The 27,865-nt window shown below is 42.3% G+C and overlaps 1 protein-coding gene across 1 annotated transcript in view; it reads left to right on the plus strand.

The window, feature by feature from the left end:
* CPE (carboxypeptidase E) overlaps window positions 1-21,497 on the plus strand; it is a 97,802-nt gene extending 76,305 nt beyond the window's left edge. The window contains exons 5-9 of the mRNA XM_077279465.1: window positions 1,739-1,921; window positions 3,493-3,632; window positions 11,235-11,334; window positions 14,304-14,422; window positions 18,913-21,497. Of these exons, the coding sequence (XP_077135580.1) occupies window positions 1,739-1,921; window positions 3,493-3,632; window positions 11,235-11,334; window positions 14,304-14,422; window positions 18,913-19,011 (641 nt within the window). The 3' untranslated portion in view covers window positions 19,012-21,497. The remainder of the gene's footprint in view (window positions 1-1,738; window positions 1,922-3,492; window positions 3,633-11,234; window positions 11,335-14,303; window positions 14,423-18,912) is intronic.
* The last annotated feature ends 6,368 nt before the right edge of the window (window positions 21,498-27,865 follow it).

Here is a 27,865-nt window from a genome sequence, read left to right on the forward strand (position 1 = left end):
CCATCAGTAGTGGGTGTCGCTATTTAAGCTCATTTCTCTGGTGGTTTCTTGCCGGTCAACAATGTTATCTGATGCCTCTCAGTGCTTGTTCCTGCTTCTAGACAACTACTGATAAGTTGGACTTTTGTCCATGTTTTGTTTTGCCTATTTGTTCCAGTTCGCAGCTGAAGTTTTGTTACTGTGTCTGGAAAGCTCTCGTCGATCAGGGATTGCTACTCTGGCGTTATGAGTTAATGCCAGAGTTTAAGGTAATCTCTGGATGGTGTTTTGTTAGTATTTTTCTGCTGACCATGAAAGTATACTATCTGTCTTCTGCTATCTAGTAAGCGGACCTCAAATTTGCTAAGACTATTTTCCTGCTGCGTTTGTTGTTTCATCTGAACTCACCGTCATTATATGTGGGGGGCTACTGTCTTCTTTGGAATATTTCTCTAGAGGTGAGCCAGGTCTTATATTTCCCTCTGCTAGCTATTTAGGTCTTAGGCCAGAGCTGGGCATCTAGCTATAAATAGGAAATGCTACCTGGCTATTTCTAGTTGCGCGGCAGGCTTAGTTCATGGTCAGTATAGTTCCATCTTCCGAGAGCTTGTCCCTCTATAGGCTTGCTATGATCTCTGCCTGCAGAGATCATGACAGTCCTGCCTGTATTCCTCATATTAGTGGTCTTGTTGTTGAGAAATGTTATATTTTTTGTTAATGTTAATGATTTCTTCCAGGCTGCGGGGCGTGTGGTGCCTGGAAGAAATCCCTGCCCCCTTTCTTCATTGTAATACTTAACTCCCTCCCATCAGTGTCAGTTACAGCCCCAAAATCCCGTGCCCGTGCCCTGCACTCCCTCAGAAATACATCATCCTCCCTTCCAGGGATCTTCTGCACAGTAACCGGCGGCTTCCGCTCCAGTGACCTCCATAAGGTGCTCTCCCCACTTCCTCCCTGCCTAATCATCGCCATGCACACATGGTTCCTAGAGATGACTGTGCCGGGAAGAAGTGGGGAGACCACCTTACCTGTGCGCACACCAGAAAAGAATTTAGGAAAACTACCCTTTTTTTTTTGTATAACTCACGGGTTCAAAAACGGGGACACGGACCAAAGACTGATGAAAAACTGATCTAGCTCTAGCTCAGATCTAAGTGAGGAAAAGCAATCTTGAGTTTTGCCAACTGATACGAATAAGGCCTAATTATCTGTATGTTTTTGGAGTTCAGGTGGAAACCAGAAGAAAGCAACACAAACACGGGGAGAACTCCTTGCAGATGATGTCCTTGGTGGACCCCGATCATCTGAACCACACTGTAGATTTAATTTTGTGTAAGGTTGCGGCTACACACGGATTTTGACTGCGACATAAGTTGTACTGTCAAAGATCGCTGTAAGCCGCTAATACATTGCAAGATATTGAGTGTGAATGAGGTCATATTGTGACCTGCGACATAGGTAATAAGCAAGTCACAAAAAAGTCGGAATCATTTTGATTTTGCGTGACTTGCTTGTTGTGACTTGCTTGTTGTGGTTCCTTGTGGGTGATAGTGCTGCCCAATTCACTTGCACTATGCTGCCATGCTGTGATCTTTGCCCTCATGACCTGTTAATGTAGTCAAAGTAGCCCAGCCTTAATGTGCAAGGTCCATATAACTAGACAGCAGTGACAAAACAAGGATGGAATTATGATGAATTTGCAAATACCTTTTTTTCTTTAAATTGTGTAATAAGTTATTGCATTCCTTGAATTCTGCAGGCAGTGCTCATGAATACAGTGCTTGCCCTGATGACAGCATATTTCAGAGTTTGGCCCGGTCATATTCGTCACTCAACCCAGCCATGTCTGACGCAAACAGGACACCATGCCGCAAGAATGATGATGAAAGCAGCTTTGTTGATGGAACCACTAATGGTGCTGCCTGGTACAGTGTCCCTGGAGGTAAGCGTAACCCATGGCCGACATAGAAACTAATTGAATTCACAAATAAATGTTTCTCTTACAGTGTAAGTAAATGTATATTTGTTTATTAGTCAGCCTCGTGTACTAGAGTTTTCTTATAAACTTTAGTTATTGGAAATGTCCACTTTATTAGTTGAAGCAATGTAGATGAAAATCTGCAGGGAAATCAATGTTTCTTGGAGCTTCCATGCAGAATATATTTTATGGAGTTGTAGAAAAATGGTGGAAAATCTGAATTCCCCACTGATTCTGTGCTACATTATAAAGTAGACAATTATTAAAGTGAGCGATTACTAAAAAATGCTGTATGTGCATTCCCCTATGTACAAGCATAGGATTAATTTTACCATAAAGTAATGTATCTGCTATTTTCATATACTGTATTGCAGAAGTTAATAGAGCGGGTCCTCTGTTCAGGATCCTCTTCTCTTTCCCAGAACTGGAGTTCAGATCCAAAGAGCGTCTCTCGCTCCGGTGGTCCAGTCCTCTTCTGATTTACATGGACCACCTATTGATTTGAAGAGGCGCTGTGTAATGCCTTTTTTCTCTTGTGGAGTCACTGCTTGAAAATGAAACACCAAAGCTGAATTTATAAAAGCTGAATAATGAGGATCCCAGGAGAGGACCATGCAATGATAAGTTTATTGTCCAAGAACTCCTCTACCACATAGGGAGTGTAAAAAGATGAGAACTCCTTTCAATGGAGTGACAATGGTTCTGATTGTTCTTTAGAAAGACATGTATATAAACCCACATTAGTGATCTTTTGGGTCAATTTATTTCTTTTATTTTAGTTTATATTTTATAATAAATGGATTATTATGTTGGACATTACACCTCATTATTCCTTATTTTTAACCTTCACGCTGATTACACATTTTCTCTTCTCAGCTTTTTACTAATTCGTAATGGCCATGCTAGAAATAATAAAATGAGTTGTGTCTCACCCTGCCAGGATCCCTCACTGCATCTTCGCCGCTGCTCCATCGATTGTGTGCAGGCTGCACCGGTGGCATCACATCAACTGTCCTCAGCGGCTCGTGCTGTCAACCATTACCCTGATGTTGACACTGCCGCCTGTACACAATCACCAGAGTAGCGGCAGAGATTCAGTGCTGGATCGGGAGAGAGCGAGTACCAACTGATTTTATTATTTCTAACATGCACATAATGAATTAGTAAAAAATTGTTGAAAGAGGGAAAACTCTTCAATCAGTGTGAGGGGTAAAAGTAAAAACAATATAAACTAAAAAATATTACAGACCCCAAAGATGATCACTAAGTTATTTTTCTACACTTTTTCCCCAAATAATAATCATAACTTTTAAAGAGTAACCGTCGTTTTAATTTTGATTTCATAAATCAACAATAGACATGGTAATAAGCACATTCTAAGAAAAAATAATTTTATAATGACTGATCAATTCTGGCAGAGAAAGAAGCAGATTTATGTGATAAGATATATTACAAAGTTGCGTTAACCTTGCGTTTTTACGCTACATGCTTGGTTCATTTTCATACCCGCTGTTAACCCTTTGTTATGACTCTAGGTATGCAAGACTTTAATTACCTGAGCAGTAATTGTTTTGAGATAACTGTGGAGCTGAGCTGTGACAAGTTTCCACCAGAGGAATTACTGAAGAATTACTGGGAAGAAAACAAGGACTCACTGGTGAATTATGTCAAGCAGGTATGATATAAGGTTTTCATATGAATTACAGCTTTAAATTGAATTTGGACCTTCTGAGAGCAGCATAGTATAGAGTAAGAGACCCTGATTCCAGTTATGTATCACTTAGTTTACTAGGTGCAGCAGTTTGACCCAGTCCAGAGTTTTTAGATGTAGCAGAGCTCAGAAAGTTAACCCCACCCTTCCCCTGCTAGTCACAGCTTTCTGTACACATTGCCTATTGACCGAAAACTTCTAGTCAGTGCTGGGTGCATTGGTGGACCAGGACTGACGCTAGCAGTGATAATCTCCTGCTGATAAAATACTTATTGTATTGAAACAACAGCACAGACTAATAAGTGACACATTACTGAAATCAGTGACTCAAACCCTACATCCTGCTGCTCTCAGATTACATAGAAAAAACCTGCTGACAGGGGTAAAGTCATAAAGGTAAAATATGGTGGACTTGGGCTTTGTGTTCACCTTGCCAGAGATTTTATTCTACTCAGAACCTAGACTAGCATTTCTGGTGCAAAAATAGGTGTCACTTTTGCCAAATTTGACAGGTGGGAGTAGACTTCCTATCCCGCCATGGTTCCTCCCCAGCTCCTACCATTTTGGCAAGCTGCTTCGAATTGGCATAAAATCGTCAAAAATTATAAACAAAGCAGCACATTGCACAGAAACTTTGTCACTTTTCAAACTGTTTTTATGCCTTTTTTAAAAAAGAAAAAACACTTTGATAAGTCTCATGTTAGCCACAATACATTTTTTTGTACCGGTTTCCATGTCATTTTTTAAAATTACAGAACCAGTATGATGGGAATTTCACACACAGCATCCCAATCATAATTTCGTGGTTTTCCCACCGCCGCCAGGGAATCGTGCTTAAGTTTTTGCTGCAAAATAGCAGCCTGATGTTGTGATTATTAAGTGTATTATCTACAGTAGGTGCTGTATTGTACGAATAGTGAAAGAGAATAAATCAGCAAATATTCAGATTGTCACAAAACAATATTGGAGAATAAATTGGATCCAGGCAGAATAAATTAACAGTTTATTGAAATATACAGTCATATGAAAAACTTTGGGCACCCCTATTAATCTTAAGCTTAATGTTTTATAAAAATAGTTTTTTTTGCAACAGCTATTTCAGTTTCATATATCTAATAACTGTTGGACACAGTAATGTTTCTGCCTTGAAATGAGGTTTATTGTACTAACAGAAAATGTGCAATCTGCATTCAAACAAAATTTGACAGGTGCATAAGTATGGGCACCCTTATCATTTTCTTGTTTTAAATACTCCTACCTACTTTTTACTGACTTACTAAAGCACTTTTTTTGGTTTTGTAACCTCATTGAGCTTTGAACTTCATAGCCAGGTGTATGCAATCATGAGAAAAGCTACTTAAAGTGGCCACTTGCAAGTTGTTCTCCTGTTTGAAACTCCTCCGAAGAGTGGCATCATGGGCTTCTCAAAACAACTGTCAAATGATCTGAAAACAAGGATTATTCAACATAGTTGTTCAGGGGAAGGATACAAAAAGCTGTCTCAGAGGTTTAACCTGTCAATTTCCACTGTGAGGAACATAATAAGGAAATTGAAGAACACAGGTACACTTCTTGTTAAGGCCAGAAGTGGCAGGCCAAGAAAAACATCAGAAAGGCAGAGAAGAAGAATGGTGAGATCAGTCAAGGACAATCCTCAGGCCACCTCCAGAGATCCGCAGCATCAGCTTGCTGCAGATGGTGTCACTGTGCATCGGTCAACTATACAACGCACTTTGCACAAGGAGAAGCTGTATGGGAGAGTGATGCGAAAGAAGCCGTTTCTGCAAGCACGCCACAAACAGAGTCGGCTGAGGTATGCAAAAGCACATTTGGAGAAGCCAATTTCTTTTTGGAAGAAGGTCCTGTGGACTCATGAAACCAAGATTGAGTTGTTTGGTAATACAAAAAGGCGTTATGCATGGTGGCAAAAAAACACAGTGTGCTGTATAGTTGACCGAAGCACAGTGACACCATCTGCATCAAGTTGATGCTGCAGCTCTCTGGAGATGATCTGAGGATTGTCCTTGACTGATCTCACCATTCTTATTATCTGCCTTTCTGATGTTTTTCTTGGCCTGCCACTTCTGGCCTTAACAAGAACTGTACCTGTGTTCTTCCATTTCCTTACTATGTTCCTCACAGTGGAAATTGACAGGTTAAATCTCTGAGACAGCTTTTTGTATCCTTCCCCTGAACAACTAAGTTGAATAATCTTGTTTTCAGATCATTTGACAGTTGTTTTGAGGAGCCCATGATGCCACTCTTCGGAGGAGATTCAAACAGGAGAACAACTTGCAAGTGGCCACTTTAAGTAGCTTTTCTCATGATTGCATACACCTAGCTATGAAGTTCAAAGCTCAATGAGGTTACAAAACCAAAAAAGTGCTTTAGTAAGTCAGTAAAAAGTAGGTAGGAGTATTTAAAACAAGAAAATGATAAGGGTGCCCATACTTATGCACCTGTCAAATTTTGTTTGAATGCAGATTGCACATTTTCTGTTAGTACAATAAACCTCATTTCAAGGCAGAAACATTACTGTGTCCAACAGTTATTAGATATATGAAACTGAAATAGCTGTTGCAAAAAAAACAATTTCTATAAAACATTAAGCTTAAGATTAATAGGGGTGCCCAAAGTTTTTCATATGACTGTATTGAAATACAGATCAAGAAAAGATCCAGATGTAAGCAACTGGGTTTTACGCTAAGTAATACATGAGCTAAAGCAATATATAGTTTAATCTATGATGAATAATTAAATATACAAATTAGAAAACCATAGAATTCATAGTATTACAGTAGAAAATATATTGTCTAAATATGGGACCACCCTATTTTGAATGAATGTACTGATACTACAATAACAAAAAGAGGAAAACAGTGAGGATCGCTGCTAATAATTACTTACTATAGTGAATACTGCAAAGAGAGAAGTAGCCCTTACTGAAGAACAAAGAGGTGCTGAAGTGACCCATAATATAGTCATATTACCCACACATAGGGTGTCACAATCACTAGCTCACAGAACAACTATGGCTATAGTTAATGACTAATAAATGGTGGAATAAATAATTTTCCTATATATAGTTTAATATATTCTGTGAGCTAAATATAATAATAAACACCGATTTAAATAAACCTCAAAATTCATAATATTTCATAAAAAAATAATTATTGGACTAAAATAGATGGTATATAGTGATTAGTGATGGCCGAACGTGCTATCCGAGCATGTACTAACCAAGTGTCTTTGGCGTGCTCGGAAAATATGTTTGATTCCTTGTGGCTGCAAGTCTGGCGGCTGTTTGACAGCATAATAATAATCTTTATTTTAATAGTCTTTATTTTTATATAGCGCTAACATATTCCACAGTGCTTTACAGTTTTTTGCACACATTATCTACAGCATGAATTGTCTGTTTGTTAGGCAATCCCCACATATGTTGCGGCTGTCAAACATCCCCGAGACATGCAGAAGCAGGGACGTGAAAATAGTTTTTGAGCACACCGAAGACACTCGGGTTAGCAGACAAGCCTTATCCAAGCATGCTCGCTCATCACTAATAGTGATTTATATACACCGATTCAAGGCATAAAATTCTTAACATAGCAATAAATACTACAATACATTCAATAGATCAGGAGGTACAATATAATATATAGGTACGAAAAGGGGAGCAATGCAATAATGATAGGTTCGCATGATTCAAAACTAGTAACAACTAAAAGGTTCACTCTCCCAATAAATAATTAATGAATATAAAGTAACAACTAACCATTAAAGGGGCTGGCCGGCCTTAGGGTACAAGTCTGCAGTCACCCTATGTGACTTCAGATTGTGAATCCTCACATTCAGCACACTGCGCACTGTGATAATTCTCTCACGCCGGAAGGAGGTAGTCATGTGACCGCAAATATGTGATTTGCATACTTTCAGCCACATTCTGACTAGACATATCTGTCATATACTTGCAATGAGCGAGGCCGCACACGTCTGGTCTGCATATCCGAAGCCGGAGAATCACAACGTGCAGTATGTGAGGATTCACAAGTTTGTAATCACATAGAGTGACTGCAGATTTGTAGCCTGAGGCTGGACCAACCATTTAATGCTGCTGTATACCCATTTCACCATGATACATACAGTATTTTGTGTTAACTTCCTCAGGTGCTGTTTGCACATATCTATTGCAACTCCTTTTATTGCAGATTGTGGAATAACATGTTTTGATTATTTAGATGTGCCTGACAAAGATTCCTGATTTCTATATGCCAAAGATTTCCGCACCAGAATCGAAACACGTTTTAAATACAATCTGAAATAATGGATGTTGGAATATTTGTCTGTGGTCCAATCCATACATTTCCACTATCGATAGAAATTACCAGCCACTGCAGAGAATATACTTAGTAATCTGGATTACCAAAGTCCAAGTCTCAACATAGTCAGGTGCAGCAGCGTTGCAAAAAGGACCCATATCCTTGTTACCTGAAGGCACAGATGTATCTAGGTTTTCTGGAACCTAGGGCAAGAATTCAGTTTGGTGCCCCCCCCGCCGCCCCCAAGCACATATGCGATTTGCACACTTAGTCATGTACCGACGAGCTGCTCTCCCTAATGCTCTCAATATTCAGTGAAAAACTGAGAGAAGTGGGAAGAGAAACTTGTATGAAAGTCGGACATGAGTGTCCATGTGACGACTACTGGAACCTGCAGAGCTGAATCCTGACATTGCAGTCTTCTGAATTCTCGCAGTGTATGCACTGCACACTTTTAGGAGTCTCCCTTGCAGGTTGCAAGAGTGGACGGTCATGTCAGCACAAACATGCAATTTGTATACTTCTGGCCTCATTCTGACTAGACTTGCCCATCCTCACTCAGTTCTTTTTCATCGAGTGTGGCCACGCATGTCTAGTCAGCATGTGACCACATGTATGTAAATCGCCAGCACGAGAGAATCCTGACAGCGTGCAGTGCGCACTGTGAGAATTCAGAAGTTTGCAGTCACAAAGAATGACTGCAGACTCATCACAAACCTAGACAACCCCTTTAATGCTCCAAACATGAGAATTTGTCAGTATCACAAATAATATTTACATCCAGGTACCTTATAGATGGCGTCATCTCTGAAGTTGTTCTCCTTCTTTTCGTTATCTTGTCCAGACTCCATGATGAGTTTTCTCATCCACAGCCGCCACTGCACACTTCCATCTTCTCCGGTCTTCTGTAGCACAACCTCACACAATGCCCTTAAAGATAGCAGTGTCATTATAATGCTCCTGAATAAAAATATCTGCCCTACGCTGAGCCTCTGAATAAATAATTGCCCCTCACTATATTATCTGTGCAAAATTTGACCCCCACACAGACCCTCTTATGGTACATGCTCTTCACACTGACCTCTCCTTTCCATGCTGGGACCTTTCTTCACATTGTCCTCTCACACTGTGTCCTACCTGTGGGACCCAATCTCTATACTGTACCCTTCCATCACACTCCCCCCTCCTTGGTATGTTGTCCCTCCTGGCTGTGCCCTTACACTGTCCCCCCATGCTATGTCCCCACTATTCAGTCTCTATTCTGTGCCCACTCATGTTCCTCCCCCCATACTGTCTCCTTAAACTATTCCTCTCCCTCCTCATACTGTCTCCTCTCATATCCCCTCTCATATTCCCCTATTAACCATACTGTCTCCTCCTATATTTACCCTCTGACTCTCTATACTGCCCGCTCACACATACTCCCGACCATACTGTGTCTGCACACATCACACTCACTCCCCATACTGTGTCCACATACATTTTTCCCATCGCTCATACTGAGCATACATTCCCCCGTTCACTTCCTATACTGTCTGCACCCATCCCCCCACTCACCATACTGTGTCTGCCCCCATCCTCCCATACAGTTTCCTCATACATGCCCCCCCATTCCCCCATACTGTTTCCTCATACATGACCCCATACTATTTCCTCATACATGCCCTGCATCTCCCCCATTGCTCCTCATTTGGTGTCCTCAAATCCCCCACACACATTAAATCCTCCATTCCCACTCCAAATCCCCCACACACATTAAATCCTCCATTCCCACTCCAAATCTCCCACCACACATTAAATCCCCCATCCCCACTCTAAATCTCCCCCCACACATTAAATTTCCCCATCCCCACACTAAATTTCCCCCCTGTGCACTTAATCTTTGGTGTCTTCAGCTCCACTGGAGCACTTACCACCAATGTGTGCCTCTGCAGCGCGGGCGAAGGACGTCAGCAGCGTGAACACATGACTTGATCACGCTGCTGGCGTCGCTCTGACCCGACGGTCGGAGCTTCAATTGTACTCGCATTAGACAGGAGTACAATGAATCCCTGGGAGCTAGCTTCTCTGTGCCGTCTGTCAGCTTGACAGCTGACACAGAGAACAGCCGACTCCCAGTCCGGGGGATGCAGCCGCCGGGGGAGACACTGGATCGCCGCATTAGGCGTCCTGACTGTGCGTCCGTGCCGGCTGCGCCCAGGGCACATGCCCAAGCTGCCCTCCCTAGATACGCCTCTACCTGAAGGTCATTGGTGGTGTTATGATCTCATAGCACAAGACTTCTAAATTAGCTTATATAGCACTATCACATCCCACAGCTCACAATCAAAATTCCATATCAGTATGTGTTTGGACCCCAGCGCTGCAAGACTGCAGTGATAACCACTGAGTGACTGTGCTGCCCATCATTTTTTTTTATTTGTGCATACCTTGCTTCACTAGAGAGTGCCTCCTTTCTCTCTTTGAGTCTTTGTATGCAGCCAGATGTTGGAAAAATATGAAAAAAAGTACAAACAAGGCATTTTTAAGTGTTTCTCCCACCTTTTATTTTTTTATTACAGGAAATACTAGCATTTTTCTTTGCTGAAGCTTTTTTTTTCTTTAAGCCTTCTTATTGATTTGTAAAGCAAGTTTGGTGCGTCTTCCAAACAGGAAACACCTGAAAAATAATCTTCTCACTTCTTTTAGCACCTTTGATATTTTAGAAATCTGTAAGCAGTTAAAAGATGCGCAAAAGCCTAAACATATACACAGCGAGTCGTCTTTACATAGAAATGTTCATGTTTATTCTTTTCAGCATTTAGTTAGCTCTTTTTCAGGACGTAATCCATCAGAAAAGGATATGGGGTGCACATACCCTCTTTTCAGGAGTACTTGCAGCAGAATTGTCTATTTCACTGTAACTGCTTCCTATTGTTCCCACTCTGCTCTCCATAGAACTGTATGTTAAAGGCTGTTATATTCACTGAAGACCGATTTAACCTGTGAATTGAGATTATTGAGAATGAATGATCAGTCCTGGGGGAGAGAGAAGCAGATTTATCTGATAAGATCTAGTACAAAGTTTCTTAATTGTACATAATCTATTGTAATAAATAAATAAAATTAAAATGGCAGTTATTTAAACAAATAAAAAAACCAAACAGCATACCACTACAAGCTATTTTGCATGATACGGTGCTAATGGATTTCAACAGTATTATTATCTGTGTAATCCAATGGAAAGAAATGTGTATTTATTTTTTAGGTGCATCGTGGGGTAAAAGGATTTGTCAGAGATCATCAAGGAAATCCAATTGCTAATGCAACGATATCTGTGGATGGAATCAACCACGATGTGACTTCAGGTACTAAACCGTCTTCTTCACAAGGTCTAGGTTAGAATAAATTAGTCTGTCCAAAGGGCATTGACCTGTCAGTATTGAGCGAGAGCTGACCCAAAATACTGATAAAAAGTGCAAATCTTTCAATTGCAAAATATTGACCAGAATAACTTCCAGCTGATAAGGAGTCTGTTAGCACATAATGACTGTTAAGTGCACGCACTCAGTGTATCATGGCGTGGCCAAACTTTTAACTACAGGTGTAAACACTTACCTGTTTTCACTCTACTTCCATCCCCCTCTTCATTGATTGACAGCTCTGACTTAATAGAACCAGAAAAAAAGCAAAAATAAAGTGAAATAAGTAGGTGGGATGGTGCATTTAAAGGGTCTCTGTCAGCACAGGATGACTGTTCTAAGTACAGGTGCTTGGTGTATCATGGTGTGGCCAAACATTTAGCTACACCTTCCCACCTGCTTGTTTTCCCTCTATTCTCCCCCTCATCTTTGATTGGCAGCTGTCTTGTTAGTGCCAGATAAAGATGGAGTTAGATGGGAACCCAGCAGGTGGGAAGCACTAAGAGGACCTGTCAGCACAATTGTGCAATGTAAAGTAAGTACATGGCTGTAATACTGATTAAATTGATACCTTTGGTGAAGAAATGCTTTGTGGTTCTTCTGTAAAGGGAACTTGTCACCAGGTTTGTACCATATGAGGTTAGAACAGTACCTTTCAGCCCTTATACACAGCATTCTAATATGTTGTATGTATGCCCCCAAATCCAGCTTGCAAGACAAGAAAAAGACCTTTTATGATGCTCACCTATGGGGCGGTCAGGTACATTGGGCGTTGCTGGTCTTGGTCCGGTGCACTCTCCAGTGCCTCCCTTCTTTTTGTGATGCTGTCCTCCTTCTTGCTTCATGTGGATGATTCGCCCTACATCATCCACACAGTGTTCCCGACATCAAGCTCCTACGCAGGCATACTTCTCTGCCCTGGCCAGGGCAGAGTAAAGTGCTGCAGTGCTCATGCACCAGGGCTCTTTGACCTTTACTGGTGCCTGCACACTGCAGTACTTTGCTCTGCCCTCGACAGGCCAGAGAAGTACGCTTGCGCAGGAGCGCGGTGCCGAGGACACTGTGTGGATGATGTATGGACGCATCTTCCACACGAAGCAAGAAGGAGGATGGCATTGCTAGAAGAAGGAAGGCGCCAGACCAAGACCAGCGATGCCCATCGGGCCGGATCGCCCCGTATGTGAGTATTATAAAAGGTCTTTTTCTTGTCTTGCAGGCAAGATTGGAGGCATATACAGCATAAAATAATGCTACATATTAGGGCTGAAAGGTGGTGGTCTTATCTCATAGTGGTCAACCTGTTTCCTTTAATCACCGCTTGAAGTTTTCTGCTAATTAGATTTCGGTTCACAGGGGCATCTCCTCCCCGTCTGTGATTCCGTGGGCCCTCTCCCTGCCTCCAGTCTTGGATTGACAGGTCAATGATGTTTTAAAAGAACGGCCACCTCTGTTTGAAATCTCCTCATCATACAGAAGAGGAAGGTGGAAACCACAGCAGATATACTGTAGTCTCTGGCTACAGGCAGAATGAATCAGAGTCTGGCTGCACTATTGCATCCATGTAATAATAATAATAATAATAATTTTATTTTGGGACATCATATTCCGCAGCACTTTACAATGTATGTGTTACTCTGAAACACAGTGAAGTTACAGAGAAAACACATTTTGTACAGCTGGTTGAGGCCATCTTTGATGAGTGGCCTGTGTCAGGTCCCTGGTAGCCCTTTCCCTAGACTGATAGGTTTCTCTGTATATAGAGAGGGCGGGGAGAAGACATGGTGGCCTACCTCTGATTAGTCATCTGAGACATATCATCCCTGGACGGCTTTTCAAAATAATTTTAACCCCTTAGTGACTGGGCCAAATATTTTAAATCTGACCAGTGTCGCTTTATGTGGTAATAACTCTGGAATGCTTTAACAGATCCCAACGATTTTGAGTTTGTTTTTTCATGACATGTTGTACTTTATGTTAATGGAAAATGTATGTCTGTATATTTTTTATATATTTACAAAAAAAATCTGAAATTTGACGAAAATGTAAACAAAATTGCAATTTTCAAACTTTGCATGATTATCCCTTTAATCCAGATAGTCATACCACACAAAACATCAATAGATTACATTTCCCTCATGTCTTCTTTACATCAGCACCATTTGTAAAATGTTACTTTATTTTGTTCGCCTTTTAGTAGGTTTTAAAGCAGTCATATTTAATTTTTTTCAAGGAAGTTTACAAAACGTATTTTTTTGAAGGACCTATCCAGGTTTGAAGTGACTTTTGGAGTCCTAGATATTGGAAAATCTCCAAAAGTGATATCATTTTAAAAACCGCACCCCTCCAAATATTGGAAACTGCTGTCAGGTAGTTTATTAACCCTTCAGGTGATGTTAAGGAATAAATGCAAAGTGGCATGACAGGAATGAAAAAATGTATTTTTACCACTTAAATTGAACAGGCCACTGTAGCCGGGAGACTCGAAGGCCGCTATTTGGCTGTGAATTGCCATTGCAAACATCAGGACCACAGAATCATTAGCTCAGGGTGCGATGGGGTTAAAGAGGGATCCCCCACACTCTGTTAACCATTTAGATGATGTAGTCACTGTTGACCGCAGCATCTAAGGGGTTAAACAGTTATGGACATTGCCAACACTAATCGTGGCTGATGCACCAAGTTGTCAGCGTGTAGGGTACAGCCGACAGCTGCTGGATTGTCACCTGTACGGGGAGGCTACTCTCTTATATCTCAGGTCAGTAAAATAAAAGTACTGGCGGTCATTAAGGGGCGAAAATGACTTTACCACAGCATTTCAGAGTGTAACATGCTTGGCTGCAATAATGCTTCTCCTGTCAGATTCTCTTTAATGGATTTTCTCTTTTCTTACTCTCATTTTTTTCTTTTAACCCAAGCTAAAGATGGTGATTACTGGAGGCTCCTCTCTCCTGGGAACTACAAAGTCACAGCCTCAGCTCCAGGGTTCCTTGCGATCACTAAAAAGGTAGCTGTGGCTTATAGCCCTGCCACCAAGGTAAGTAACTGGCCCTGGGAATTTTGTACAAATTACGCACTAACATCAAGTGTTAGAGAAGCAATCTCTTTTTATAAAACCATATTAGTGAGGTGTTCCCTGACATAACATGGATAATATGCGGAATCACTCTTTTTTATTGTTTGTATGCTATTACTGACAGTCATCATACATACACAGCCGACGCTGTACTGGGGACATAGAGGACCATGCCCCTACTATTGGGATCAGCTTATGCTAATACTTGTATATAAACTATGAAGGCCACAAGCATTTATAGTGAAAAAGTCTTGTGGAAACAAGCCAAAACTAATTCTGTATGTAAGAATGTGAATCATGGCAAGTGAAATAATTCCTGTGTTCCTATAATACCTACCTAGGCTGCCCAGATTGCATATGGTGCTGCTAAATCGCAACTAATGAAACTAAATGTGATTACATTATAACCTGCAATTCAATGTACTGCAAGAGAACAGTCGGATTTTAACCCCATCACACTCCACGTCATGTGCGATTTTAAGACACATTGCAATCTTATGTTGTTTGGCCAAAGTCACTGTGTAGCCCAAGATCTCTTCATGACTCTGTTGCCAGCATTTCCAAAATAAATAAAACAATGATGCATTTTAACCATAATTTTGAAGGTACCTGGTAAAAAAATGCAATATGTACACTTTGTGTGAACATACACTGGGATGGTGTTCGCTTATGATGGATACAATGCATATTTTCTGTCTGGTGGTCTACGCAGCGTATTATGACCGCAACAAAGTGGATGAAATTTTATCCGCATACTGCAGGAGAAATACACATCAGAAATTGACCTGTTGTGCAGATTTTTAAATTGTATCATTAATGTATCAATGGATTTTCACATTTCACCCTTTGCAGTGCATAGAGTAAAATCCACGGTAAATCCACATCAAGCAAATGTGAATGTATCATGCAGATCCAAAGTAGAAAATCTGTAGCAGAAAATTTTTTACCATTTCAGTACATTCAGATGAATGTATTTTTGGCTCTTGTGCTGCCTGTGTTAGTCATTGTGCCGGTGCAAACTCTACTGGGCACAAAGGTAAAACAACAAATAAACAGTTCATTCAGCAGGCACATATATGTCAGTGTGGGCTCACCAGAACAGTCCTTTCTCACGGAACAGGCTTTATACACAGAAAAGGTACAGTCCTACCAGTTTCGGTATCACCTTCAGCCTGAGCTCCAGCAGCTTCCAGAGCCAAACAGAAGTGTTTAACTCCACGCACAGTTCACACTGAACAGGCTGCAGCTTCCACATGTTACTCTGCAGCTCCAACACACAGACTGCTCCGCTTTCCAAGCTGATTTGTGCAGTTTCCATTCAAAGAAACTTTGGCTTGTCTCTCCCAGCTACAGCTCACATTTTTACTGGTCACTCATCAGCTTCAACACACTACAATCTGCTCAACATCCAGCAGATTGACACCAGGTGAACCCATTTCCTGGTTCTTATTCAAAGCTAGCCAGATGCATCTAATCAATATCTGCAATTCTAGGGTTTAACCCAGTCCTACCTGGCTTTGCTACAACAGGTATTATATCTTCTGCAGATTTTTAATGCTTATTTTGAAAATCTCATCTACGTGAAATTTTATACAACATTGATATATAGTGGCGATTTTCAAATCCACAGCATGTCAGATATTTGTGCAAAATTCGGTTGGTTTCATGTGGATTTTATCCAAGATTTTGATACGATTTTGTCATAGGGTTCACTCTCGTTTCAATGAATGAACTCTATGGAAAATTCATATCAAAATCTTGAATAAAATTTGCAAGTATCAAACTACAGATACCCTAAAGTCTTAACAGAACTTTTTTTCATTAGTGTCTCTGGATCCGCTTTTCTTTCATTTTTGATCTGTGAGTAAGTTTTTATCATTAGTTTGGCATCTGTTTTTCCAAGGTTCTCCTTCCTATCAATGATGAACAAATGCTATATCATATCAAAATAGGATATTTGTATCATTTTTTTTGGCAGACTATACACTACCATTCAAAAGTTTAGGGTCACTTAGAAATTTCCTTATTTTTGAAAGAAAAGCACAGTTTTTTCTTAAATGATTCAGAAATACACTCTATGCATTGTTACTGTGGTAAATGACTATTCTAGCTGGAAACGTCTGGTTTGTAATGCAATATCTTCATAGGTGTAAGAAAGAAAGACAGTATCAGATCGGCACTGAACGAGCTGTCATAAAGCAATCCAGCTGCGAGGCTAATAGCTTCTTCAAAAGTCAGACGGAGTCAGCTACTAGTGAAGTGGGGGCGGTGCTCTGCAGCTAAAGTCAATGATTCACATGAGAATGAGGATAAAGAAAGAATGCGGCACTCACCCGGTTTCTTCCACTGTAGTTCATTCTTTATTGAGCGTGGCAATCCATGTTAAACACGGCACAATACAGACTAAGGCATGAGGAGGGAGCAGTGGGGGAGTGTGCAGAGACAAGACGGACGACGGCCGTTTCACGCACAGGCGCTTCTACGGGTCCATGTGAGTTGTGCTTATGATGTCAGTTCCTTTAGTAGGGTTAGACACCAGACATATAACATGTGCAATCAATTAGAACAATTAAAAACAACAACTACAGTGGAAGAAACCGGGTGAGTGCCGCATTCTTTCTTTATCCTCATTCTCATGTGAATCTTCATAGGTGTATAGAGGCCCATTTCCAACAACCATCACTCCAGTGTTCTTATGGTACTTTGTGTTTGCTAACTGTGTAAGAAGGCTAATGGATGGTTAGAATACCCTTGAAAACCCTTGTGCAAGTATGTTAGTACAGCTGAAAACAGTTTGGCTGATTAGAGAACCTATAAACCTGACCTTCCTTTGAGCTAGTTGAGAATCTGGAGCATTACATTTGTTGGTTCCATTAAACTCTCAAAATGGCTAGAAAAAAAGAACTTTCATGTGAAACTCGACAGTCTATTCTTGTTCTTAGAAATGAAGGCTATTCCATGCGAGAAATTGCCAAGAAACTGAAGACTTCCTACCAAGGTGTGTACTACTACCTTCAGAGGAGAGCACAAACAGGCTCTAACCAAAGTAGAAAGAGAAGTCGGAGGCCTCGCTGCACAACTGAGCAACAAGACAAGTACATTAGAGTCTGTAGTTTGAGAAATCGACGCCTCACAGGTCCTCAACTGGCAGCTTCATTAAATAGTACACGCAAAACACCAGTGTCAACGTGCACAGTGAAGAGGCGACTCCGGGATGCTGGCCTTCAGGGTAGAGTGGCAAAGAAAAAGCCATATCTGAGACTGGCTAATAAAAGGAAAAGATTAATATGGGCAAAAGAACACAGATATTGAACAGAGGAAGATTGGAAAAAAGTGTTATGGACAGACAAATCCAAGTTTGAGGTGTTTGGATTACACAGAAGAACATTTGTGAGATGCAGAACAACTGAAAAGATGCTGGAAGAGTGCCTGACGCCATCTGTCAAGCATGGTGGAGGTAATGTGATGATCTGGGGTTGCTTTGATTCTGGTAAAGTGGGAGATTTGTACAAGGTAAAAGGGATATTGAATAAGGAAGGCTATCACTCCATTTGGCAACGCCATACCGTACCCTGTGGACAGCGCTTGATTGGAGCCAATTTCATCCTACAAAAGGACAATGTCCCAAAGCACACCTCCAAATTATGCAAGAAATATTTAGGGAAGAAGCATGCAGCTGGTATTCTATCTGTAATGTCGTGGCCAGCGCAGTCACCAGATCTCAACCCCATTGAGCTGTTGTGGCAGCAGCTTGACCGTATGGTACCCAAAAAGTGCCCATCAAGCCAAACCAACTTGTGGGAGGGGGTTCTGGATACATGGGGTGAAATTTCTCCAGATTAGCTCAGCAAATTAACTGCTAGAATGCCAAAGGTCTGCAATGCTGTAATTGCTGCAAAGGGAGCATTCTTTGATGAAAGCAAAGTTTGAAGGAGAAAATTATTATTTCAAATAAAAATCTTTTTTTCGAACCTTGTCAATGTCTGGACTAGATTTTCGATTCATCTGGAAACTCATTTGATTAATAAAACTATGAGTTTTCATGGAAAACAAAATTGTCTGGGTGACCCTAAACTTTTGAACGGTAGTGTATCTCCATAAAAAAGGATATGTGAATATGCTTATAGACAATAATGGATACGTGTTCTATCCACATCAAACACAGATATAACATAGACATCTGAATGATGCTCAGGGGTCTGTGGATAGGGTACGCTGAAATGCTGTATTGGCCCTGTTTATGGTGGATTTCTCCTCTTGCTTATGGTGGATTTCTCCTCTTGCTTATGGTTCTTAGTGCTTCTCTAGCCCATCTTTGTATTTTCTTTACTACTTTATGTTTTGTGTTTTTTTGTCTCAATTCCGTGATTATTCCAGTTCTATGTATTTTATCACAATGTCATCATGAAGACTTAGCATATTAACTTATATTCATTTTTACATTAAAACAGATTGATTTTGATCTGGAATCATTATCAGAGAGGAAGGAGGAAGAGAAGGAAGAGCTAATGGAATGGTGGAAGATGATGTCCCAAACTCTGAATTTTTGAAGATGATTTTTCCCCTGATATTAAATTAAATTATATGTTGAATTGGTATGCAGTAATGTGGACTATATATTTATAGGAATGGGTGTGTACAACAAGGCATATACTGTGTATCCTTACGTGCATGTTATAGATGCACATTCCTATAGATATTGGATAATGTGTAATTTTGAACTTTCAACCTGTTTACTTTGTTTCTGTGATGATCTGGATAGGGATCTGCACTCTTTCTAACTGCTAGGCTTTCAGCTAGGGTTACCGTAGAACTTGGCACAACAAATCTGTGAGTATATGGCAATGTTTGAGCAACAGTTTAGAGTTTTCTACCCAATGTCAAGAGTCAAGAATAAAGCCGTGGAAGTCGAAATGCAATATTCTATGTTTAAGCCATGTGTTGTAGAGTTCATATTAGTTTACATAATAATATATAGCACAGCCATTGCCAAAAATATCTTGGCAGTATGTATGTAGGGATGATGTCAGCTACTCTTCTTGTGGGTCCTGGAAGAGGAAACCCAATATTGTAATTTCTTATCCTTTAGCTCAGAAAATTATAATGTATTGACACTGCCTCCAAAAAAAGAACCTAGACAATTCTAGATTATTACTTAGGTTATAAGCTATTGCAAGCAACACACAAGTTAAGAAATAATCACATGTTTAGATCATCGATGGCTTCTCTTAGTTATACCATGTTGCTGGACTAAGTAGAAAGGTTCACCTTTTCCATACAATTTCATACAGGACAATATAAAAAGTTTTATATCTTGTTTTTGTAGTGTACTGTTTTTTTATTTTTTTTAAAAAAAAGATTCCTTGCTTTGTACTCAAAATCATAAAGCAGAATTTTTTTTGCTGTGTTTCTAACACTGTGATAGTCAACTGTAGCGGGTGCGTTTGGAACAGAATAAGCATCCTTAAGCATGAAGGTACTAAGGATGCCTATAATGCTTGAAACGTGTTGAAGGTTTTTATTGCACATTAATGATGTGATTTTAAAGGATTTATAATAAAGAAATTTGATTTTAATCTACTGGATTGTGCTGATCTACAAGCCGCTACAGCTGACTATCTTGGTCCTCAAAGTACAGTACTGGGATCTCCAATGAAAACTGAAGCGATTGAAAGGGTGAGCTGGCATTGCTTTCTATTATATCTGTATTTTTAACCCCTGTTATATGTGTGCAGGTAGGGCTTCTGTCTATATTAAAAAATGATTTCAGAAAACTGAGAATTTCTGTCTTATATGGAGGATGAAGCCAGGCTACAAGAATAGATAAAGCTGGATAAACAGGGAAAATAGGAAAAAATCTTACTGTATTTGCAACAACCCTTATATGTGTACAGTGGCCCGTTCCATAATAAAAAGGACATCTCTCCCTAACTGGCTGTACAATAATGGACCATACCACTGCACAGATAGGTGGGGATTCTGTCTATATTAGAAAACTGTAATGTTGGTAACCTGAGAATCTCGGTTTTATTTGGAGTGTGAAGCTAGGACACAAGAATAAATACATAACACATTACAGAATTTTTTTAAATTTAAGACTGTGTTCACATCTTTTGATGAGGATCCTAATCCTCTGATGCAAACTCTACAAAATAATGCCAGGCAAAACAGCACAGAAAGGTATAATGGCTGTTCTAATGACAGAAACTCAATGGACCCCATAGTCAGTGGATCATACTATTCGACATGTCAATGATCCGCCTTTCCAATATTTTAAGGCAGTAGGAACCTCTCTAAATACTCAATATAGATATGAACAGTGCCTAGCACTGCTCAGTGTTGGACTGGGATATATATTTGACCCACCTAGGTAATTAATCACAGGGCCTATGCATCATGTATAATGTGCATATTCACGATATTTCCACTGTTTTTGTTGTGCACACTGGTTGTAAATATCCCAAAGAAAGATAGACCCACAGCAGCAATCTGCCATAAGAGCTATCTAAGCTACAAAGTAGTAATGTTGCCGTACTAGCATCACATGTGAACAAGGCCTTAACATAATACATAGTCCAGCATCATTGGGAAGCATGGCAGGCTGGAGTGTTGGATTTATCATTACCAACCATCAGTGAGTGGATGTTCTGTGTAATAGCTATGCTTGTATGGTTCCTTCATTTATTAAATGACTATCTATGGCCGTTGTATAATAATATTTTACTACAGATTATACAGTATGTTCATACGACCATTGCCTTTATCAGAGCACAGTGAACCAGTGTTGAACATCGTTGTGTTAAATGGTCCATACTCTTCTACAAGACCAGAAATTTTTGACATGTTAATAAATGAAATGTCCCATCCCCGATTATGCACTGCCAGATATTCTTGTGTAACGCCAATGTAGATATATCTGCTTTCAAGGCTCTTCGTCTGCACATTTTTGTGTATGTTTGTGTAGTCGTTTGCTACATGTTCTCGGTGTATGTTATTTCATTACTGTATTATAAAATATTACTTTATTTCCAAACAACGTTTGATGACTTTTAGCTATACTTACAACATGAAGCAATAATTCAGATCTGGAAACAAGATTTTGTGCTGTATCTAATGATAAGGGATCGGAGCACAGTCCTCAATAAATTAGGTTTCCAATGGAAGAAAAAATAATGCAGGGTAAGGCACCTTTCACATGTCTAATTTTTGTCTAAACGTTAGCCTTTACAATTTCTAGTGCTGTTAAGAAGTGTTTTTTTTTGTCTGATTTTGATACCAGTTAGGGTATGTGTCCACGATCAGGATGGACGGCGGTATCGTCGGAGCGGCAAACCCGCTCGGCGCTAAGCCCCGCCCCCTTCTGGGACGCGATGATGCCGGATGTGTTCATTGCACACATCCGGGATCATCGCACCCCACGCATAGGGCCCTGTGTTATTCCTTGTGGCAGCGCTGCGTCGCCGCAAGGAACACGGACATGCTGCGATCTTAAAAGACGCGCAGCATGTCCGGAGTCGCAGGGCCGACGGATGCGTGTTTCCACACATAGTGGACATGGGATTTCATAAAATCCCCTCCACTGTGCTGGAACATCTGGACGCTGCATGTTTGACTCTGCGGCCCCACGCCGCGTCAAACACGCAGCGTTTCCTGAACGTGGACACGTACCCTTATGGTTCAACATCCCTCATGAAAGTCTATGAGTCCAGGAAAAACTGATGGCACTCAAGCTGCCTCCCAGTGCTGTCTGTTTTTCATGTTTGTAGGAAACCTCCCTAATGGAAATATGAAAATATACAGTGGGGAAAATAAGTATTTGATACACTACTGATTTTGCAAGGTTTCCCACAGTCAAAGAATGGAGAGGTCTGTAATTTATAATTAGGATGCAATTTTTTTCTCAAAAAAGTATACGTGTGACATCCGTATGGCATCCGTATGGCGAGATTTTCTCGCCGGCTTGCAAAATGGACATATAATGTTAGGCTATGTGCACACGTTGCGGATTTGACGCTGCGGATCTGCAGCTGTTTTCCATGCATTGTACAGTACCATGTAAACGTATGGAAAACAAAATCCACAGTGCACATGCTGCGGAAAAAAATGCGCTGAAACGCAGCAGTGTTTTTTTTCCGCAGCATGTCAATTCTTTGGATTTTTCATGTAAGCAAAAATAAATGACAGTATAAAGAAATGATATTGGGAATTTGAGTAGGCCAGCTCAATCATAGATTTGTTTTGCCCTGTCCTAATGCAGTAAGCATCTCTATATATGATAACAGTGTATGTTGTCTGCTACCATGGAGAATATTTGCAAAATTGCCTCATCTTTCATTTTAGATGAACTGAAGCAAAAACAATTGGTTGAGAATGTGTGTGTGAGAAGGTTGTGGGATGCAGTAACGGATAGGGGGCAGAACAAGGGTTAAAATTAACTTTACTATAAGGCCGGCGTCACACCTAACGTATAAAAATACGGTCCATTTTTTACGGCCGAGATATGCAGAAATGTTCCTGAATAGTGATCCGTATGTCATCTGTATGCAATGCGAGGATGCGATTTTTTCTCAAAAAAGTATGCGTGACATCCGTATGGCATCCGTATGGCGAGATTTTCTCGCCTGCTTGCAAAACGGACATATAATGTTAGGCTATGTTTACACGTTGCGAATTTGACGCTGCGGATCTGCAGCTGTTTTCCATGCGTTGTACAGTACCATGTAAACGTATGGAAAACAAAATCCGCAGTGCACATGCTGTGGAAAAAAATGTGCTGAAACGCAGCAGTGTTTTTTTTCCGCAGCATATCAATTCTTTGTGTGGATTTTTATCGCATAGCACTCGTCCGTATTACGCTCTAGTGTGACTCCGGCCTAACAGGGGTATACTCCACGCAGGGAGGAGGAAGGGTATAGACCGGTGGTATTAACACTTTCGTTACACCGACGGAGAGAGTGAGGGCAAAAAGTGTAAACAATGTTCAACGTTCAGCAATAGTAAACTTATCTGTTGTGAATTCTGCTCTTGGGCTCCCTCCGGTGGTTGTAAGTGGTAGCGCTGCTGTCTCTGAATCGCAGCATTTATCAGGTGTGTTCACTTTTTGCAAATCTGACTGGGCTATTTAGTCTTGCTTCACCCTTTAGTCAGTGCCAGTTGTCCATTGTTCCTGGAGGATTCACATCTCTGCCTGGTCTCTCCTGCTTTGCAGTTCTTTTCAACAAAGATAAGTTCTGGCCTTGAGTTTTTGCTGTCCACATGCTGTGGCCTTATTGTTCAGTTCTTTTCCATGTTTTTGTCTTGTCCAGCTTGGTCTGTATAAGGATTTGTTTAGCCAAGCTGGTATCTCTGGAGATGCAGATATACCCTCCATATCTTTAGTTAGCTGTGGAGTTTTTGTATTTTCTGTGGTGGATATTTTCTAGTGTTTTAATACTGACCGCATAGTACTCTGTCCTATCCTTTCTATTTAGCTAGAAGTGGCCTCCTTTGCTAAATTCTGATTTCAGTCTGTGTATGTTTTTTCCCTCTCCTCTCACAGTCAATATTTGTGGGGGGCTGTCTATCCGTTGGGAATTTTCTCTGAGGCAAGATAGTTTTCCCTTTTCTATCTCTAGGGGTAATTAGTCCTCCGGCTGTGTCGAGATGTCCAGGGAGTGCTAGGTACATTCCACGGCTACTTCTAGTTGCGGTGTTAAGTTCAGGGTCTGCGGTCAGTACAGGTACCACCTTCTCCAGAGTATGTCTCATGCTGCTCTTAGGCCACCAGATCATAACACTTATCGGTCTGGCAGCTTCAGAGTGAGGAGTCTCAGATGTGCATGGTGGTGCCGACACAGTCAGCACGTGATAGAAACGATGCAGGCTTGTAGGCATCTGTGGTTTGGTTCTTTGCAATGACAGAGAGTCCTCGATGTCTGGCTCGGGGTTCTGAGTAGCAGGGAGAGAAGAAGTACTGTGCACTGCCGGGGCTGGAAAGAGCCCGGCAGGAGTTAGCGGGTGAGTAAGGGTAAAGTTCTCCGTAAGTCACCCGGTGTCTTTAAGGTGGCTCACATGCATTATACTGTGGCCTGAGATGAGTAGGTACTAGAGCAGTAGGGGCCAAGAGGCAGAAAACGGTTCCCCGGTCACAGTCTTTGTAAGGAGCAGCCGGAACACTGTAGCGCGGTCCAGCGTCACGGTGTCACGGTGCTCAGAGGACAGAGCACCAAAATTACCCTGCTGCGCGCTGCATCTTCCCGCTAAGTCTGCCCTTTTTATCCTCATTCCGCCCCCTGCTGTCAAGTGCAAAGGTCGGTCCGAGTCTCTAAGCTTTCCCCCAGACAGCAAAGGTGACAGTCCCGACAGTTCCGGCCCTGGCGTGAAAAAGGTACCCCCGATCCGGGCTCTCTTCTTACACTCCCCCTCTCCTTTTGCTTGCCATTCCACGGGCGAGAGTTCTGGTAGTTTGTGTTGCCAGCCTGCTGGACCTTGGACGACTTGTTGCCAAATAAATTGGTCCTGATTGTATCTATTCGGAGGTATCCGAGCTGTGGCCCACTCGGAGTGCCTTAAGTCAGAAGGGGTAGTTGAATCAGGTTGAGTAGTTGAGTCGGGATGAATAGACGAGGGCAGGGACGCACCCAGTTTTACAGAAATTAACATCTTGGGAGCCTCGGAAGCTTCAGGGATATGTCCTACTTCCAAATTTTCAGGTGACTCTTCGTCCCGATTGGGCCCAGGTCTTTCATGAGACACTCTGAATAAGGTGTCAGCGTGAGTATTCTCAGCTCCCATCTTGTAGGTGATCTTATATCAGAGTTTTGCCATCCGAGACACCCAGCGCTGCTCCAGGGCCCCGCGTTTTGCGTTTTCTAGGTGAGCCAAAGGGTTGTTATTAGTGCGAACTAAGACATCAGAGCCAGACAAGCATTCCGCAAACTTCTCAGTCATGGCCCACACTAATGCCAACAGCTCCAGCTTTAACGAACTGTAGTCCGGATTCCGTTCGGAGTCATGCAAGGATCTACTCGCTTAAGCGATCTCCCACTCTTTTCCATGTTGAATCTGAGATAACAGCTCTGAGTCCATGCAGGCTTACATCAGTGTGGAGGATAAACAGTTGGGAGAAATCTGCATAAGCTAATACTGGTGCTTCAGTTAAAGCTATCGTCAGTGCTCGAAACACTTTCTCTTGTTGCTCCCTCCACTGGATAGTCTTATTTTTCGCGCCAGACGGCACCCCGTTCAGTAGTTCCATCAGCGGGTTCACAATGCGAGTAAAATTCTTCATGAATCACCGATAATATCCAGTGAGGCCCAGGAAGGCCCGTACATCTTTCACAGTCTTTGGGATGGGCCAATCTTGCACTGCGGCAATTTTCTCCCGGGACGGTCTCACCCGTTCTGCAGAAACATGTCCCAAGTACTCGATCTGGGTGCGGAATAAATGACATTTCTGAGGCTTTACGAAAACCTGTGTCTTTTGAGGATGACTCAGCACCTGTTCTAGTCTTTCCTGATGTTCCTCGAATGTGGTTTCACTCGGTCCTGCTCAGACATAGGTACTTGCCAATAACCACTGGCGAGATCTAACGACGAGAAGAATTTTGCGCTTCCCAGCACAGACGATTCCTCTATCCTGGGTAAGGGGTAGGAGTCTCTTACAGTGCAGGCATTCAGTTTGTGGTAGTCCACACAGAAACATAAAATACCATCTTTTTTCCTCACCAGCACGATGGGAGCAGCCCACAGGCTCTGACTCTCGAATTACACCATTTTACAGCATCTGTGTTAGCATCCCCTTCACCTCTTGATACATCTGAGGTGGGATTTGTCGGTATCGTTCCCTGACGGGTGCGGCATTGCCGGTCGGAATCTCATGGGTGATTGCCGTAGTGCAGCAGAATTTCATCCTCATGTCGTGCAAACACATCTTGGTATCTCCCTAATAGAACTTCCACTTGTTGGACGTGCTGTGGCGTGAGCTCTGTTAGTTCAGCTCGCATTTGCTCCAAAATACGGCATCCCTCTCGCAGGTGCTGAGATTCTGGTGTAATAGATGTGTGTCATGCTCGCGCCCAGACTGGTTGGTGCGGTGTGCGAGGGTGTGGCCCCACTGTGCCACCTACCGGACTACCCTGGAAGGGGCATAACTAAGTAGCTTCCTTGGTGTTCGCTGGAGCCTCTGATGGTGAGGTCAGGCTTGTGCTGCAGGAAACTACTAGGTGCTACTCCAGGGTGGTGTCTGGCTGTGGCTGCTGATCCCACCGGGGAACGGAACATAGACAGGCAAGCAAGCACGGCTGGCTCTCTGGCAGACACGCGGGCACAGCTGGGACACAGGCAGGCAGACGGGTACAACAGAGACACTGGCAGGCAGACGGGCACGGCTGGCTCTCTGGTAGGCAGGCAGGTACAGCTGACTCTCTGGCAGGACAGGCGGACAAGGCTGGTACACTGGAAGAACCGGTAGGGACCGATCTGCAGGCAGGTATGTAAAACAGGTAAGAACCTGTTCAGACAGGAGGACTTATGAATAGGTAAAGACTGCAAGAGCGGATGCAAAGCGAAAGCACAGGAGCTAGAGCCAAGAACAGGAACGCAGGAGGCGGAGCCAAGAGCAGAAGGCAGAGCCAAGTGCAGAAATGCAGGAGGCGGAGCCAAGAGCAGGAGGCGGAGAACCGCAAGGAGCGGAGCCAGGTAGAACCGCAAGGAGCCGAGCCGCAGAGCGAGGGCTGAGCGGAGCCTCAGAGCAAGGCCGCAGAGTGCAGATCAGAGAGCAGAGCAAAGTCAGAGTGCAGAACTGAGTGCAGAGTAAAGCTACAGAGAGCAAAGCAAGGTCGCAGAGAGCAGAGCCGAAAACAGCTAAGCAAGACACAGAGTGCAGAGCTGAAGGCAGAGCAAAGCCACAGAGTGCAGAGCAAGGAACAAAGCAAGGTCGCAGAGAGCAGAGCCGAAAGCAGAGCAAAGCCACAGAGTGCAGAGCAAGGAACAAAGTAAGCTCGCAGAGAGCAGAGCCGAAAGCAGAGCAAAGCAAGACAGGGACATAAACAGACACAGGAACAGGAGTAAACTAAGACAGAGTCAGGAACGGGACAAGGCACAGAGACACGGACACAAGCCAGGGTACGAAGCCCCACTGGGTGGAAAATACTGGACACAGACTAGGGTACAATGGCCCCCTGGGTGGCGGACACAAGATTAACAGAGACAGGGCCTGGCACCTCAGCAGCTAAGAACTGACTGAGGGAGTAAGTTGCACAGGCCCCCACCAATGGGTGGGGATGTCTTAAATACAGGAAGCATCATTGCAATTGGCCAGGGACACCTTAGCAAGGTGCACACAGTCTCAATAAGACACAAGAGTTGCCAGCACCGCCCCCCATGCACACAGACAGAGCATGCACAGAGCAAGCAGCAGACATG

This window comes from Ranitomeya variabilis, chromosome 1 (genome assembly GCF_051348905.1).
Source record: "Ranitomeya variabilis isolate aRanVar5 chromosome 1, aRanVar5.hap1, whole genome shotgun sequence".
Classification (NCBI taxonomy): domain Eukaryota; kingdom Metazoa; phylum Chordata; class Amphibia; order Anura; family Dendrobatidae; genus Ranitomeya; species Ranitomeya variabilis.